At 38.9% G+C, this 19846-nt stretch overlaps 1 protein-coding gene across 1 annotated transcript; it reads left to right on the forward strand.

The window, feature by feature from the left end:
* The first annotated feature begins 7321 nt into the window (after nucleotides 1-7321).
* LOC128703162 (nuclear distribution C, dynein complex regulator) lies at nucleotides 7322-14909 on the forward strand. The gene is made up of 4 exons (XM_070103383.1): nucleotides 7322-7575; nucleotides 10463-10540; nucleotides 11215-11418; nucleotides 14724-14909. Exons 1-4 carry the CDS (start codon nucleotides 7504-7506, stop codon nucleotides 14892-14894), a joined length of 525 nt encoding a protein of 174 aa, XP_069959484.1. The 5' UTR covers nucleotides 7322-7503; the 3' UTR covers nucleotides 14895-14909.
* Nucleotides 14910-19846: the final 4937 nt, after the last annotated feature.

Here is a 19846-nt window from a genome sequence, read left to right on the forward strand (position 1 = left end):
GCAAAGACAGTGATTATGTGTGAATGGTGAAAGTGTTTTTTTCTATTTTGGGTCACCCTGCCTCAGTGGGAGATGGCAAGTCTTGCAGAGTTGCCACTATGTACCCCCTCTGTGAGATGACCATGCATGGATCTGTCTAATGTACAGGCATATGCATACAGTTTTCTATAACCCACAGGCATGAAGGAAGAATAATCAAAAGCCTAATGGTAGTTTTATGCAAAACAGTTTATTGCCCACCGATGAGGATGAGCGACCACTGCCAGAGTAATTCATCCCAGGTAAAAAGCTACACAAAATCTTGAGTAAATCTATGTTATGACACTTTTAGGGAGGCTATTCAGTGTTTTGTGAGATAAGTAAGATTTAATAAAATTAAAAGTAAAAATCACTTTTCCCATATTCCCCTCCCTCTAGAAACATGCCACACTTACTTTATCAAGGGAGTTTCTTGACATTGGGTGAGGGTTTTTGATCCAAGGGTGCATGTAGTGAATGAAGAATAATTTTGATCTAAGGAATTGAGCCTGCCTTCCCCATCCTTGGATTGAACCTGATTTCCTTCCATTCCTCCAGGCACTACATGGTCTCTGTAGGTTTTAGAAAGGCAGAATATAATCCCACACTCTTCTAAACAATCCTTCAATGGGGCATACCTTGAGTGTGAAGAGCTCTTGATCCAAGCAATTGGAGCTATCTTTCCTTGAGCCTGATTACCTGCCATTACCCAGACAGTGCATGATTACTGTGGGTTGAATGTAGTAATAATCCCATTCCCTTGCACCTCCCTCACTAAATCCCTTTTTCTGGCCGGATTCTGCTGCTACAAATTCTTCCTCATCACCTCTATACCAGTACCAATTCAAACTGTTGTCATGCCATCCCTGCTCTGCCCTAATGCCCATCCACAGCATCATTCATAACTGGATTCATCCTATCCTTTCCTCTACTGTGCAATATCCCATCTCTTAACCACATTTGTCTCTTAAGTCAGACCCTTGAGATACAAAGTTAGTACTGGAAATAATGTAAATGACAGGACACAATACATATATGAATGGAGAAGTTAAAAGAAAGGATAACAAGAATAATCAAGCCTCTTAGCTTTTACAAAGACAAGATGTTAAAGATAATAACAATGCAACAATACCGTGTGTGAGGAAGTACCAGATCACGGTGATAAGGTTCTTGATCTAAGGAACTGGATCAAGTTGTAGTAGGCATTTTAACTGAAAACAAGACTGAGATCCACACTGAGGACTTAACACACTGAGGGTGAGACTGATAACACTGGAGACTCCTAACCCAGAATATAAAAGAAACATAACATGAGCAGAATATATGCCAGTATGAATGGATCTCGTCATTAACCCAGAGTTAGTGACCCAGGATAACCCAGTGAAGTCAGACTGTCCCAGGATAACCCAGTGAAGTCAGACTCAGACTTTGTTTTTAGTGGGATCCTATAATTTTGTCCTGGGAGTACTGTATAGCCCTTGTGGCTTAGCGCTTCTTTTTGATTATAATAATAATAATCGTCCTGGGAATTAGATCTGTGCTCCAGTTCCCTGAATTAAACCTGAATACCTTCCACATCCCCCTACAGGCGCTGTATAATCCTATGGGTTTAGCGCTTCCCCTTGATTATTATAATAATCTCCAAGGATGTGACTAACACCAGTTGCCTAACACCCAGGTACCTATATGCTGCACTGTATGACCCTTGTGGGTTCGGCGCTTAGTTCTGATTGGAAGTGGAATAAGAATCTTTCCTCCGTAAGCCATGCGTGTTGTAAAAGTCAACTAAAATGCCGGGAACAATGGGCTAGTAACCCCTTTTCCTGTAAAGATTACTAAAAAGAATAAGAAGAAGAAAATTGTCAAAGTGGGAAGTCTGAATGTGCGTGGATGTTGTGCAGATGATAAGAAAGAGATGATTGTGGATGTTATGAATGAGAAAAAGCTGGATGTCCTGGCTTTAAGTGAAACAAAGCTGAAGGGGGTGGGAGAGTTTCAGTGGAGAGGAATAAATGGGATTAGGTCAGGGGTTTCAAATAGAGTTAGAGCTAAAGAAGGAGTAGCAATAATGTTGAAGGATAAGCTATGGCAGGAAAAGAGGGACTATAAATGTATTAATTCAAGGATTATGTGGAGCAAAATAAAGATTGGATGTGAAAAGTGGGTTATAATAAGCGTGTATGCACCTGGAGAAGAGAGAAGTGTAGAGGAGAGAGAGAGATTTTGGGAAATGTTGAGTGAATGCGTGGGGAGTTTTGAATCAAGTGTGAGAGTAATGGTGGTTGGGGATTTTAATGCTAAAGTGGGTAAAAATGTTATGGAGGGAGTAGTAGGTAAATTTGGGGTGCCAGGGGTAAATGTAAATGGGGAGCCTTTAATTGAGCTATGTGTAGAAAGAAATTTGGTAATAAGTAATACATATTTTATGAAAAAGAGGATAAATAAATATACAAGGTATGATGTAGCACGTAATGAAAGTAGTTTATTAGATTATGTATTGGTGGATAAAAGGTTGATGGGTAGGCTCCAGGATGTACATGTTTATAGAGGGGCAACTGATATATCGGATCATTATTTAGTTGTAGCTACAGTTAGAGTAAGAGGTAGATGGGAAAAGAGGAAGGTGGCAACAACAAGTAAGAGGGAGGTGAAAGTGTATAAACTAAGGGAGGAGGAAGTTCGGGTGAGATATAAGCGACTATTGGCAGAAAGGTGGGCTAGTGCAAAGATGAGTAGTGGGGGGGTTGAAGAGGGTTGGAATAGTTTTAAAAATGCAGTATTAGAATGTGGGGCAGAAGTTTGTGGTTATAGGAGGGTGGGGGCAGGAGGAAAGAGGAGTGATTGGTGGAATGATGAAGTAAAGGGTGTGATAAAAGAGAAAAAGGTAGCTTATGAGAGGTTTTTACAAAGCAGAAGTGTTATAAGAAGAGCAGAGTATATGGAGAGTAAAAGAAAGGTAAAGAGAGTGGTGAGAGAGTGCAAAAGGAGAGCAGATGATAGAGTGGGAGAGGCACTGTCAAGAAATTTTAATGAAAATAAGAAAAAATTTTGGAGCGAGTTAAACAAGTTAAGAAAGCCTAGGGAAAATATGGATTTGTCAGTTAAAAACAGAGTAGGGGAGTTAGTAGATGGGGAGATGGAGGTATTGGGTAGATGGCGAGAATATTTTGAGGAACTTTTAAATGTTAAGGAAGAAACAGAGGCAGTAATTTCATGCACTGGTCAGGGAGGTATACCATCTTTTAGGAGTGAAGAAGAGCAGAATGTAAGTGTGGGGGAGGTACGTGAGGCATTACGTAAAATGAAAGGGGGTAAAGCAGCTGGAACTGATGGGATCATGACAGAAATGTTAAAAGCAGGGGGGGATATAGTGTTGGAGTGGTTGGTACTTTTGTTTAATAAATGTATGAAAGAGGGGAAGGTACCTAGGGATTGGCAGAGAGCATGTATAGTCCCTTTATATAAAGGGAAAGGGGACAAAAGAGACTGTAAAAATTATAGAGGAATAAGCTTACTGAGTATACCAGGAAAAGTGTACGGTAGGGTTATAATTGAAAGAATTAGAGGTAAGACAGAATGTAGGATTGCGGATGAGCAAGGAGGTTTTAGAGTGGGTAGGGGATGTGTAGATCAGGTGTTTACATTGAAGCATATATGTGAACAGTATTTAGATAAAGATAGGGAGGTTTTTATTGCATTTATGGATTTAGAAAAGGCATATGATAGAGTGGATAGAGGAGCAATGTGGCAGATGTTGCAAGTATATGGAATAGGTGGTAAGTTATTAAATGCTGTAAAGAGTTTTTATGAGGATAGTGAGGCTCAGGTTAGGGTGTGTAGAAGAGAGGGAGACTACTTCCCGGTAAAAGTAGGTCTTAGACAGGGATGTGTAATGTCACCATGGTTGTTTAATATATTTATAGATGGGGTTGTAAAGGAAGTAAATGCTAGGGTGTTTGGGAGAGGGGTGGGATTAAATTATGGGGAATCAAATTCAAAATGGGAATTGACACAGTTACTTTTTGCTGATGATACTGTGCTTATGGGAGATTCTAAAGAAAAATTGCAAAGGTTAGTGGATGAGTTTGGGAATGTGTGTAAAGGTAGAAAGTTGAAAGTGAACATAGAAAAGAGTAAGGTGATGAGGGTGTCAAATGATTTAGATAAAGAGAAATTGGATATCAAATTGGGGAGGAGGAGTATGGAAGAAGTGAATGTTTTCAGATACTTGGGAGTTGACGTGTCGGCGGATGGATTTATGAAGGATGAGGTTAATCATAGAATTGATGAGGGAAAAAAGGTGAGTGGTGCGTTGAGGTATATGTGGAGTCAAAAAACGTTATCTATGGAGGCAAAGAAGGGAATGTATGAAAGTATAGTAGTACCAACACTCTTATATGGGTGTGAAGCTTGGGTGGTAAATGCAGCAGCAAGGAGACGGTTGGAGGCAGCGGAGATGTCCTGTCTAAGGGCAATGTGTGGTGTAAATATTATGCAAAAAATTCGGAGTGTGGAAATTAGGAGAAGGTGTGGAGTTAATAAAAGTATTAGTCAGAGGGCAGAAGAGGGGTTGTTGAGGTGGTTTGGTCATTTAGAGAGAATGGATCACAGTAGAATGACATGGAAAGCATATAAATCTATAGGGGAAGGAAGGCGGGGTAGGGGTCGTCCTCGAAAGGGTTGGAGAGAGGGGGTAAAGGAGGTTTTGTGGGTAAGGGGCTTGGATTTCCAGCAAGCGTGCGTGAGCGTGTTAGATAGGAGTGAATGGAGACGAATGGTACTTGGGACCTGACGATCTGTTGGAGTGTGAGCAGGGTAATATTTAGTGAAGGGATTCAGGGAAACCGGTTATTTTCATATAGTCGGACTTGAGTCCTGGAAATGGGAAGTACAATGCCTGCACTTTAAAGGAGGGGTTTGGGATATTGGCAGTTTGGAGGGATATGTTGTGTGTCTTTATATGTGTATGCTTCTAGACTGTTGTATTCTGAGCACCTCTGCAAAAACAGTGATAATGTGCGAGTGTGGTGAAAGTGTTGAATGATGATGAAAGTATTTTCTTTTTGGGGATTTTCTTTCTTTTTTTGGGTCACCCTGCCTCGGTGGGAGACGGCCGACTTGTTGAAAAAAAAAAAAAAAAAAAAAAAAAAAAAAAAAAAAAATTGCACGATCCTCCCAGGGATCAAACTCTGAACCTCTTGGTTGTGATTCAGACGCTCCTACCATAGAGCTACACGTCACCCAGCATAATTACCAGCTTTTATAATCAATGCTTCCTCACGAAGAGCCCTCAAGGGAGGTTCCTTGATGCTGGTGAGGGGCTCTTGATTTGGGAATTGGATCTGTGCTCTAGTTCCCTGAATTGAGCCTGAATACCTTCCATCTCTACTTAATCTTGCTACTTAATCTACTTTGGGTGGCCCGGTGGCCTGGTGGCTAAAGCTCCCGCTTCACACACGGAGGGCCCGGGTTCGATTCCCGGCGGGTGGAAACATTCCGACACGTTTCCTTACACCTGTTGTCCTGTTCACCTAGCAGCAAATAGGTACCTGGGCGTTAGTCGACTGGTGTGGGTCGCATCCTGGGGGACAAGATTAAGGACCCCAATGGAAATAAGTTAGACAGTCCTCGATGACGCACTGACTTTCTTGGGTTATCCTGGGTGGCTAACCCTCCGGGGTTAAAAATCCGAACGAAATCTTATCTTATCTCCTTCCCTCACATGTACTGTATAATCCTACGGGTTTAGCGCTCCCCATGATTATAATAATTCCTCACGAGAACCCTTGTGGTTTAGCGCTTCTTTTTGATTATAATCCTCACGAGAGATTCCTTGAGCTGGTGGAGGGTTCTTGATCCATTGAATTGAACCTGACTTCCCATTCCCTGGATTGAGCTCTGTTGCCTCCCCTAAGGGTTTGGGTCTCCCCATGAATGTAATAATAATTATAATTTATGGCCGCTGTATGACCCCTGAGGGTCTAGCGTTCAGCAGGATGATAGCAACTTGCCTAGCAACGCGTCCCTAGCAACCTAACATATAAATCTGCAACGTCAAAATTTATATTTTTTAAGGAATGTCGTGGGATTTTTAAGTAAGAAATTTAAGTATACATATTTGACAATGTTTACAGATTAACATATATAAAAATTAATTTATTTTCAATAAAAACTCAAGGAACAATGTATATTACCCCTCCTTTTATGGGTGGTGCTGGTGAAAGGCTCACGATCTAAGGAACTGGAGCTACTCTTTACCTCCTTGGATCAAATCTCAATCCCTCCCATTCCCCAGGTGTTGTATGGCCCCTGTGGATTTAGCGCTTTTCTATGATTATTGATGAATTGCATAAAACAGCGATGAAACATAAGACTTTAATGGTATTATGCATTACATATATACATTTATACAAATATTTATACATACAAACATACATTTATATATATACACATACATATATACGTACATTAAATATACATATGCATGCATATATTAAATATACATATGCATGCATATATTAAATATACACATGCATACATTACATATGCACATACATACATACACATGCATTACAAACATATATATATACATATATATATATATATATATATATATATATATATATATATATATATATATATATATATATATATATATATATATATATATATATATATATATATATATATATATATATATATATATATATATATATATATATATATATATATATATATATATATATATATATATATATATATATATATATATATATATATATATATATATATATATATATATTATATATATATATATATAATATATATATATACATTACATATATACATACATACATACATACATACATACATACATACATACATACATACATACATACATACCTAGTAGCGATCAGTGAAGAGGCGGGGGGCCAGGAGCTGTGTCTCGACCCCTGCAACCACAATTAGGTGAGTACATAGATTAGGTAAGATTCGTTAGGAAACAGGACAAGTGTTTCCTGACTTAGATCTTAGTCATATAGTGACACACACACATATATACATATACACATTACATACATACACTAAATACATACATATGTATGCCAATTTAAGCTAAAAAATTAAAAAAAACATAAAGAATGTGACATATTTGCATTAAGGTGGTCCTCTTGTTGCCTATAATAATTATTTAATTCATATATTGTAAAAAAATGTAAAAGAACAATATCTTTTCCCTAATGGAATATTTAAATTAAATACAGCTCTATTATTTTATATATACATTATTTAAGAAATTTCGGGAATAAATTATCTCACGTGGAAATTGTTTACCAGAAGTGAGGAGGTAAATTGACAATTCTCTCTCTCTCTCTCTCTCCAACACTGTTTCTCCAACACTGGTGGCTCTACAACACTGCTACAAGGTTCACCAACACTGCCAGACTCTCCTGCAACACTCACACACCTGCAACACTGGCAGATATGGCTGAAAGTGAGAAGTTTGACGGGATGTTGCTGGCTATGGCCCAGCAACACACTGCTGGTGTCATCCAGGTATATTAATATAAACCTCATTTTATACACATTGTTAATGAAAAAATGTGCCACCTGAGGGATCTGTGACCCATACGGGTTTCCCACTTTGAATATATAAAGGGATTATCACAGTTACGTCATTAATGTGGACTGCAGTCTCCTGAAACTCAATATAGATTTTTTTTTTTTTTGGAAATATGATTAAAATCTTCGTCCAAAATTTCCTAGCATGTAGTATGAAGGCCATTCTATGCACTATCAAATTTTTGGATGTATTTTTCAATCCCAGTTCCTCAAAAATTGTTTTTATAAGAGCTGACTTGCAAATTTGGGTGTGAGGCTCTTGATCCAGGGAATTGAAAGTTATCTTCCTGTTCCTTGGATCGAACCTTTCCTCAAAAACTATGTGTTCCCTATGGGTTTAGTGCTTCCTCTCTAATTAAAATAAAGAATAGTTTTTGTTCAAGGGTACCTTGATCCAAGGAATTGGAGTTGCCTTGCTTTGCCTCTCATCAAATTTTATTATTACCCATTCCAAAGGTGCTATATGACACCCATGAGTTTAGTGTTTTCCTTTATTATTTCACTTCATTATTATTATTTTATTGCATAATTATTGCATTTTATTTTTTATTATTTATTATTACTGCATATATTATTTATTTCATTTATTTTTTCATTATTATTTTTCATTAATTATTTTACCTCGTACCTTTATTTTGCTTATTATTTATTTTCATGTTAAAGATAAATGACTGAGATGCATTATAGGATGTAATCTAAATAGCCAATTACACACTAGGATAACTAGTGTATTATAGTCACTTATTTGACTTTGCAGGAGAAGGGGGCAAGCTCTAGCTCTTGGTCTGCCCTTAAAGAAGGTTCCTCTCGTGCGACCATGTTGAACATACGAGACACGAGGTGATTCTTTGTGACTTAACAGGTCTTGTTGACTCTCAGAATGATTGATTGGGTGTACAGTCATTTGTCAAGGAAATAAGTCACTTTGACTATTTTGGGTTATCTTGTGTAATTTACACTATGTATGATAATTGTACTTGTGCCTAAATAAACTTACTAAAGAGCATGTACAACTCATTTTTGGTCTGGGCTCTAATTTTCGCTGTAAGGTGAATTATTTGTCTTATTTACATTTAAAACTCCGTATACAGTAAGCATTGGATAAAAGGTACTCTTTCTGCTTGCCAAAATTCAGCTTCACATCCCATTGCAAGGATCCCAGTGGAAATAAGTGACTGACTTTTTTTTTTTTTTTTTTTTTTGGGGGGGGGAGTATCCTAGGTAATTAACACATACGTTAAGCTATGTATAGTAATTGTATTTGTGTACCTGTACCTAAATAAACTTATCATTCTTCATATGCAGAAATGTTATACAATAAACTATTCTTCAGTTTCACTACTACCACAGTGCATATCATTTGGTTAATGTGGTTTAAAGCCTATCTACTACACGAGGGTCATTAAGGCCGCTTGTAACCTGTTCACCCACAGTCAAGAATTTCTTTAATTTTTAAATTAGGGATTAAAACAAATTCTCAGTGTATGTTGTAAAGTGTTTATTTTAATCAGGGGGGAAGTGGTAAACCCATAAGGCATTTAGGTTTGATCAAAGATAAATCCAGTTACTTGGATCAAGAGCCCCACACCAGCACTTAGCATATACACATGAATACACACCTCAGTGGTGTTTTGAGAGACAGAAACACTATAGTAATGGAGTAAGTTTATTTAGGTACTGGTCCACATAAGTACAATTACCATAGATAGTAACATATCTGCCAGTTACCCATGATAATCCAAGAAAGTTGGTAACTTATTTCCAATAGGGTCCTTGATTATGAGTGCTGTACGTACTCGCCTAATTATGGTTGCAGAGGTCAAGACTCGCCTCCTGGCCCCACCTCTTCACTGACCTCTACTGGGTCCTCCCTCTCCCTGCTCCATGAGCTTTATCATACCTTGTCTTAAAACTATGTATGGTTCCTGCCTCCACTACATCGCTTGCCAGACTATTCCACTTCCTAACAGCTCTGTAGCTGAAGAAATATTTCCTAACATCCCTTTGACTCATTTGAGTCTTCAGCTTCCAATTGTGACCCCTTGTTTCTGTGTCCCATCTCTGGAACATCCTGTCTCTGTCCACCTTGTCTATTCCACGCAGTATTTTGTATGTTGTTATCATGTCTCCCCTGACCCTCCTGTCCTCCAGTGTCATCAGGCCAATTTCCCTTAACCTTTCTTCATAGGACATTCCCCTTAGCTCTGGAACCAGCCTTGTTGCAAACCTTTGCACTTTCTCTAATTTCTTGACGTGTTTGACCAGGTGTGGGTTCCAAACTGGTGCTGCGTACTCCAGTATGGGCCTGACGTACACAGTGTATAAAGTCAAGATAAGGGTGCACATATAAGGGCTTGCTTAGGACACAGTGCCCTTGTGTTGGCCCTGTGTCTGTCCCGTAGCTCAATTGGTAGCTCGCTTAGCTCACACATTCAAGTTCGTGGTTTGATCCCTGGTACCGGTGGAAACGTTAGGATGTGTTTCCTTAAGACACCTTCTGTCCCTGTTCACCTAACAGTAAAATAGGTACCTGGGTGTTAGTTGACTGGTGTGGGTTGCATCCTGGGTTAAAATTGACCTAATTTGCCCGAAATGCTGTGCATAACGAGGGGGTTTTCTATACAGTAGTATGTCATTGATGTCAGTTATGGTCTGTATACCTTATACATGTACTTGTAGAAATAAAAATGATTTTTATTAATAATGTGCATAGACATGGTTAAATAAAGTGAACATTTAGTGGCACAAGGAATGATTAACGTATTTTTTATCTTTTTATTTTTACCGTATATAATCGTGCTAAATTAATATAATTTTTCAGCTGTTGGACACTTTCTTCAGCTTCCTTGCCAGAAAAACTGATTTTTATACTGGAGCTCCACAGGAAACTAGTGAAAAGGTGAGCCTCCATTATAATATGAATACAGTATACTGTACAATAAACATTACCATCCAGCCACCATTGGAGAGTATGTCATGGTACAGTTCAACCTCTTCATTGTCTTATGGAAATTTTATATTGCCTTTTTAAAAGTTGTTTCATAGGTTGACTTTATTGAAGATTATTTTATTTTTGTGGTATACCAGTCTGGTGCCACTGTTCAATGAGCATGCCAGCTTCATTTCAACTGTCTTCTTCAGTGCCCCACCATGCTTTGCCTTCTTTTTTGACTGTCCCTCCTTCATTGCCAACTCATAATTTGATACAGATTTGGTATGTCAACTGTGACTCTCGTATTCCATCATGAAACTGTTCTTTTCATCATCACTTTCATCTCTCCCTCTCTACCACCTCTTTTTCTTTTGCCATACAAAGGTGGACACATGATTATAAAGTATCATCCATTCTTTATTGTATTGAAGGAGGAGACACTTGTGCAACATGGAGGAAGGTTTCTTCTGTACTGTATATAGATGTTAATTTTTCCCAAAAGGCTTAGGTTTTCACTGAAAGTATGTTTTTGTATCTTGTGTCATCTCTGCTTTTTATAACAAAACACAAGCCTCACATATGGTTAGTTTAAGTGAGAAAATAATTGACATCTAAACTGTTCTATTTTCTTTTTTCTACAGATGGTAATGGAGAAATTTAGGAAGTACCAGAGTTTGGCATTAGCTGAACAAGAGAAGAAAAAGGCTGAATATGAAGAGATGGAGAGGAGAAAGCAGGAAAGGATGAAGAAAAAGGAGTTAGATGAGAAAAAATTAAATGCTCAGCCAAAAATTATAGAACTTACAGATGATGAAGCCAGTGAATTACAAAAAAATTTGTCACAGGTACAGTGTGACAGATGATGTTGAGATTGCTCTAATAATACAGGTCAACTATACTTTATTCTGGATGTCAGTTTATACCAGCTTTAGTACATTGAAATTGTACACTTCCTCTTTGAGTTGTAAGTTTGTTAGGAAATAAGGAAATTGCTTAGGGAATAATTTATTCTATAACAAGATGGTATCTTACAGGCAAGATCTGCCATACTGTTGAAAGAAAAAGTTAAATAATTCATATTAAGCACTAAACCTATGTGGGTAATTCAGCATATGTGGTGGAGGCTTGATCCCCCATTTACTGAGTGCAAGATAGACCTGCTTTCTATTGGTACTCGCCTAGTGTTGAGGGAAAACAAGTAAAATGATTCAGGAATGTGAAGGCATGAAATTTAGATGAATAATGTTTTCTTTGTTATTAACATTCATCTTGATAATTGATTAAAAAGGATTTTTTTTGTAGCAAGCTTTTAGAAGTACAGTGGACCCTCAGTTATTGGCCGTAATCCGTTCCAGAATGTCGGCCTAAAACCAAAATGTTATTTCCCATAAGAATTAATGTGAATACAATTAATCCATTCCAGACATCCAAAAATATTAACAAAAAATAATTAATTTTTTTAAAGATTAATTATAGTTTTACATACACAAAACAATGAGAACTAAATAAAATAAATGAACATTTAAATCACTATTTCATACCTTTATTGAAGACTCTTGTTGGCTTATGGAAGACAGGGAGGAGGAGAGAGGGAGGACTGATTATTGCTTGGAAGGGGAATCCCCCTCCATAAGGACTTCAGGTATCAAAGCCCTCTCTGGGGTTACTTCCCTCCCTGCATGCCTGCTACACTCCCTTGTCTCCCTGCTACACTTCCTCCATGCTATACTCCCTGCCTCCCTGCTAAACTCCCACCCTCCATGCTACACTTCCTGCCTCCCTGCTACACTCCCTGGCTGCCTGCTACACTCTGCCTCCCTTCCACAGCATGTGTGTGAAGACCCTAGGATAACCCAAAAAAGTCAGAGTGACTTATTTCCATTGGGGTCCTGCCTCCCCACTACACTCCCTGCCTCCCTGCTAAACTCCCTTTCACAACATTAGCTTCCTTGATTTCTACTTTCTTTGCCAGGATGGAAGTGATTGTTGATTTGGATTTCCCATACATCCTGGCAAATTCTAGAACTCAAACACCACTCTCATACTTTTCAACAACTTCTTAAATTTCATCGTGTTTCTCACTTTCTTTACCGAAGGAACTTTACTAGGAACTTTCTTTGGCCCCATGGTTGCTTATCTAGCAGTTGCACTCGATCAATAACCACAAAAAATCCAATGGATTATAGTGAAATGTTTGGATGAACGAGCAGAAGTTTCCTCACTCGCCCAGAGACACAACCAGATTGACTCACAAATGCGCGAGCGGCTGGCTGGCGGGGGGGCGAGTGGACGTTCAGTATGGCCGATAAGTGAAATAATGGCCGATAACTGAAATAAATTTTCTGCCCAAAAACCGGGCAATAACCGAGTTGGCTGATATCCGGAATGGCCGATAACCGAGGGTTCACTGTATGTAAAGTGTTGAATAATTGCTGGTAAGATCAGTATGGTTGTCACTAAATCTCCACAGTAACTGAATGAAATTGTGACCAACTTGGTTTAAGTATTCAGTCTCTCTCATCACTAGGGACAGAATTTAGCTTGGTAGAGAAACTCGTCTAGTGTGCCAACAGTGGTTAGGAGTATTTAAATGTTGACTCACAAAGTCATGATAACACGACTGCAAACAAATCACAATGGGTGGGCCTTGAACCATGGGTCCCCTCAAGGAAGGTTCCTTGATGCTGGTGAGGGGCTCTTGATCTAGGGAATTGGATGTACTTCAGTTCTCTGAATTGTTTGAATACCTTCCATCCCTTTCACCACTGGCACTGAATAATCCTGTGGGTTTAGTGCTCCCCCATGATTTTTATAATAATTGAACCATGGGTTCAAGGCCCACCCATGATAATATTTGTTATTAAAGCATTGTATTTTTACTTGAAATTGTAAATACATTGTCCCCTCAAGGAAGGTTCCTTGATGTTGGTGAGGGGCTCTTGATTTAGGGAATTGGATCTGTGCTCCAGTTCCCCGAATTAAGCCTGAATGCCTTCCACATCCCCCCCCTCCCAGGCGCTGTATAATCCTCCGGGTTTAGCGCTTCCCCCTTGATTATAATAATAATAATGTAAATACATTGTAACTTGCATGGATTATATACACTATTACCCCTTAAGCTGTCAGCAGCCCCCAAATTGAAAGCCCTTTCAGAGTCTATATTTTTAAAAGAAAAAAAATCATTAAATGGTAGAGAATTATTTTCTAAAGATAACGACTCCAAACCTACAGAATTATGGAGGCGTGAGTTTGGAGGTTGGAAAGCAACGGTGATTTCACTCAGTTTGAGATCTAGTTTCGGCTAATTCCAGTGCTCAAACTCACTCATTTCCCAGTTCTTTTGCTAGTATGCCTTCCATCCTATTTGGTACTCAAAAGAAACTGCCCATTTGACCATCAGAGCTATCCTATTAAGTGCCCAGAAGTCGGGAATTTGGCTAGTTTTGTGCTCTTTTTCTATAGATAATAATTTAAAGCCAACACTAGGCATTCCAGCCACTAAAGAAGCCTTCCCTCTGTTCATTAATCATGTTCCCAGACCTCTTAACATATAACACCCTCCTTTTTTTAATCCATTGTAACATAAAACTTCAGTTCTTACCCATTTTTTTGGCTACTAAACAGTAACAAAAAATGCTTGATCATGGTTTAAGTTGTTACGTTGGGTAAAGATCCCCACTCATCCCTAGGAAAATCGCACAAAATTGGCCATTTCTTGTCAATTTGATGCCTGTGTCAGGTTAATTCTGGTCTTAAATCCACTTGAATCTTGTAAATTTAATTAGTATGCCCTTTGATGTATCTATTGACACTAAGAAACAGGCAATAAAACCACAAAAATCAATGTAGAAAATGACCAGTGTCACTATTTTAATCCAAGCACAGAGTCAGAGATTAGCTGTTCCCATGATTCACTGTGCAGGCCAAGATTTAATGTATACACTGTGTACACCCACCACTCAGACCAGTATTGTTGTTCCTAGGCCTTCTAGGCCTCGTGCCAAATTTGAAGATGCTTTGATTTATAATAAATCTTCAGCACTGATGCTGATCCCACTGACATAGATCTTCGTGACTGACAGTTTAAGGGTTAATAATTGTCTGCTGATCTGCTTTAACAAGATAGGTACATTATAATTATTTTCCATAGGAACCTGCAAAGACTAAAGAGCCTGAGAAAGTTGAGAAAATGGATGATGATGATGAAGAAGAAGATAAAGGAAAGCTTAAGCCAAATGCTGGGAATGGCTGTGACTTGGACAAATATCGTTGGACTCAAACACTACAAGAAGTTGAGGTAAAAAATAAAAGTCTCTTATAATCTGCATCACTCTATGACCCTTATGGTTTTGGTGCTTAGTTGTGATTGTAATAATAATAATAATCTATTATACTCAGTTTGACTGACTGGAATGTAAACAATTTAACATTAGTGAAGGGAGTCAGGGAAACTGGTTAGCCAGACTTTAGTCCTGGAAATGGGAAGTACAGTGCCTGTACTCTAAAGGACGGGTGAGGATGTTACAGTACAGAAAGTTATCTGAACTGATGTCAGCACACTAATGGCAGGACCATGAATAGTGTTGAATGTGTTCCCTTTTAGTTGCCTGCTGGACAATTATCTTTTAGTCTTTGTAGATACTGCTTATTGCCAAGGATGAATTCTGACTGCATAAATGAATGTTTGAAAAGGTCACTAAATAGTTGGTTCACAGGTGATGTAGTGTTGTTTAGGGCAGAGGGAGCTGAGGCTGTGTTTACCACGGAGACAGCAATGGCCTTCCTTGTTGATGCTACCTGCCACTCACTACGTTTGTTCTGATGGCTGATAGACATAGTATTTGTCTTTGCAGTAGTTCTTCTTTTCTTGACTTAGTCATCCCCTCAAAGGAGGTTCCTTGATGCTGGTGAGGGGCTCTTGATATGGGGAATTGGATCTGTGCTCTAGTTCCCTGAATTGAGCCTGAATATCTGTCATCCCCCCCACATGCTCTGTATAATCCTACGGGTTTAGCACTCCCTCCCCTCAAGGAAGGTTCCTTGATGTTGGTGAGGGGCTCTTGATTTAGGGAATTGGATCTGTGCTCCAGTTCCCCGAATTAAGCCTGAATGCCTTCCACATCCCCCCCCCCAGGCGCTGTATAATCCTCCGGGTTTAGCGCTTCCCCTTGATTATAATAATAATTAGCACTCCCTCATGATTATAATAATATTGACTTAGTTGTGTATATTATGAAATATGATGCCTGCATTTCTTGCTTGCATAAGAATGATGGCAGTATGGGGGTGGTCCAGCTGCTATCAAGTGGTGGCAGCTGTTGTATGGTCAGGGAAGTATGGTGTTGTATTTGCTGGATATGTTGATTTTTCTGGTAGAGGTTGGATGTTTATTTTAGATCATTATAGCTATCCACATTCTATTATTGTTTAAACCACAGTTACACCATGACAAGTGTTGAATTACACTAAACAAATGAAGTGAAGAGGAGCCCATTATCCTTTGCTTATTGTGTTATCTAGAGTTTAGGGCAATTAACTTTTGAATTTATTTGCACATTCTGTGCTGTAGTCCAGAGCATTTATATCTCCTGTTCTTTCTCAGCACTGAGAAGATTGCTAGCAGTTTCACTGGTTTGCATAAGTTGACATGCTATTTTTAATTAAGCCATAGTTGGGCTTCTGACCATCTTTCTTACATTAATGTCAGTTGTAAGAAATGATTTTCATGAATCATCATATTATTCACAGACTTGCACATTGTTTAATCATGGGGGGGGGGGGGGCATCTGATGTCACTATGAGAACTGACAGGTCATACTGACACTCTGATATTTTTTATTCCATTCATCAGAGAGCATGATTCATTTATTTATGGCCTCTCCTTAAAGTTATGACATGCTTTATCTTCCCTTCTCTCTGACAGTTTCACCTTCACTCGAGATTCTCTGATTTTAACTGAAACCAATTTGTTACACTGCCTGTTACTTCTTCCCTTTGCCTATGTTGTGTACATTCTTATGCATTTGGAAGAAACCTGGGTGTATTACTAGATGTAGTGAGGAAGCAAGTAATAAATATTATGCATTTTGTGAGAACTGGCTGTGGTAGAAGATTGGAGAACAATGAACAGTGTAAAAGAATACTGTATATGGAATGAAAAAAAAAAAGGTTATAGAACAAAATATAGGAGAGCATACATACTGTAGATGTAGGTAGTAGGTTGTTAGTCAGCAACCACCCATGGGGGTACTTCCATCCTGCCAAGTGAGTGTGAAATGAAAGCCTGTAATTGTTTTACATGATGGTAGGATTGCTGGTGTCCATTTTTCTGTCTCATGAACATGCAAGATTTCAGGTACGTCTTGCTACTTCTACTTACACTTAGGTCACATTACACATACATGTTTTTTTTTTTTTTTTTTTCAACAAGTCGGTCGTCTCCCACCGAGGCAGGGTAACCCAAAAAAGAAAGAAAATCCCCAAAAAGAAAATACTTTCATCATCATTCAACACTTTCACCACACTCACACATTATCACTGCTTTTGCAGAGGTGCTCAGAATACAACAGTTTAGAAGCATATACGTATAAAGATACACAACATATCCCTCCAAACTGCCAATATCCCAAACCCCTCCTTTAAAGTGCAGGCATTGTACTTCCCATTTCCAGGACTCAAGTCCGACTATATGAAAATAACCGGTTTCCCTGAATCCCTTCACTAAATATTACCCTGCTCACACTCCAACAGATCGTCAGGTCCCAAGTATCATTCGTCTCCATTCACTCCTATCTAACACGCTCATGCACGCTTGCTGGAAGTCCAAGCCCCTCGCCCACAAAACCTCCTTTACCCCCTCTTTCCAACCCTTTCGAGGACGACCCCTACCCCTCTTTCCTTCCCCTATAGATTTATATGCTTTCCATGTCATTCTACTTTGATCCATTCTCTCTAAATGACCAAACCACCTCAACAACCCCTCTTCTGCCCTCTGACTAATGCTTTTATTAACTCCACACCTTCTCCTAATTTCCACACTCCGAATTTTCTGCATAATATTTACACCACACATTGCCCTTAGACAGGACATCTCCACTGCCTCCAACCGTCTCCTCGCTGCTGCATTTACCACCCAAGCTTCACATCCATATAAGAGTGTTGGTACTACTATACTTTCATACATTCCCTTCTTTGCCTCCATAGATAACGTTTTTTGACTCCACATACACCTCAATGCACCACTCACCTTTTTTCCCTCATCAATTCTATGGTTAACCTCATCCTTCATAAATCCATCCACCGACACGTCAACTCCCAAGTATCTGAAAACATTCACTTCTTCCATACTCCTCCTCCCCAATTTGATATCCAATTTTTCTTTATCTAAATCATTTGATACCCTCATCACCTTACTCTTTTCTATGTTCACTTTCAACTTTCTACCTTTACACACATTCTCAAACTCATCCACTAACCTTTGCAATTTTTCTTTAGAATCTCCCATAAGCACAGTATCATCAGCAAAAAGTAACTGTGTCAATTCCCATTTTGAATTTGATTCCCCATAATTTAATCCCACCCCTCTCCCGAACACCCTAGCATTTACTTCTTTTACAACCCCATCTATAAATATATTAAACAACCATGGTGACATTACACATCCCTGTCTAAGACCTACTTTTACCGGGAAGTATTCTCCCTCTCTTCTACACACCCTAACCTGAGCCTCACTATCCTCATAAAAGCTCTTTACAGCATTTAGTAACTTACCACCTATTCCATATACATACTTGCAACATCTGCCACATTGCTCCTCTATCCACTCTATCATATGCCTTTTCTAAATCCATAAATGCAATAAAAACTTCCCTACCTTTATCTAAATACTGTTCACATATATGCTTCAATGTAAACACTTGATCTACACACCCCCTACCCACTCTGAAGCCTCCTTGCTCGTCCGCAATTCTACATTCTGTCTTACCTCTAATTCTTTCAATTATAACCCTACCGTATACTTTTCCTGGTATACTCAGTAAACTTATTCCTCTATATTTTCTACAATCTCTTTTGTCCCCTTTCCCTTTATATAAAGGGACTATACATGCTCTCCGCCAATCCCTAGGTACCTTCCCCTCTTTCATACATTTATTAAACAAAAGTACCAACCACTCCAACACTATATCCCTCCTGCTTTTAACATTTCTGTCATGATCCCATCAGTTCCAGCTGCTTTACCCCCTTTCATTCTACGTAATGCCTCACGTACCTCCACCACACTTACATTCTGCTCTTCTTCACTCCTAAAAGATGGTATACCTCCCTGGCCAGTGCATGAAATTACCGCCTCCCTGTCTTCCTCAACATTTAAAAGTTCCTCAAAATATTCTCGCCATCTACCTAATACCTCCCTCTCCCCATCTACTAACTCCCCTACTCTGTTTTTAACTGACAAATCCATACCTTTCCTAGGCTTTCTTAACTTGTTTAACTCACTCCAAAATTTTTTCTTATTTTCATTAAAATTTCTTGACAGTGCCTCTCCCACTCTTTCATCTGCTCTCCTTTTGCACTCTCTCACCACTCTCTTCACCTTTCTTTTACTCTCCATATACTCTGCTCTTCTTATAACACTTCTGCTTTGTAAAAACCTCTCGTAAGCTACCTTTTTCTCTTTTATCACACCCTTTACTTCATCATTCCACCAATCACTCCTCTTTCCTCCTGCCCCCACCCTCCTATAACCACAAACTTCTGCCCCACATTCTAATACTGCATTTTTAAAACTATTCCAACCCTCTTCAACCCCCCCACTACTCATCTTTGCACTAGCCCACCTTTCTGTACATACATGTACAGGCATATATATACACACCCCTCTGGGTTTTCTTCTTTTTTCTTTCTAGTTCTTATTCTTGTTTATTTCCTCTTATCTCCATGGGGAAGTGGAACAGAATTCTTCCTCCGTAAGCCATGCATGTTGTAAGAGGCGACTAAAATGCCGGGAGCAAGGGTCTAGTAACCTCTTCTCCTGTGTATATTACTAAATGTAAAAGGAGAAACTTTTGTTTTTCCTTTTGGGCCACCCTGCCTTGGTTGGATACGGCCAGTGTGTTGAAAGAAGAAAGATATACTGTAGATAGTCGATGTATGTAGTGAAGCTGGAAGATGGCAGCACAGTACGTATATGGAAAAATAAAACAAGGAAGAAGAAAGTTATAAAGAAATAGTATAAGGTGAATGAGTGTGTGGTTGCAAGGAATATCAGTAAGA

The sequence above is a fragment of the Cherax quadricarinatus genome, chromosome 85, assembly GCF_038502225.1.
Source record: "Cherax quadricarinatus isolate ZL_2023a chromosome 85, ASM3850222v1, whole genome shotgun sequence".
NCBI lineage: Eukaryota > Metazoa > Arthropoda > Malacostraca > Decapoda > Parastacidae > Cherax > Cherax quadricarinatus.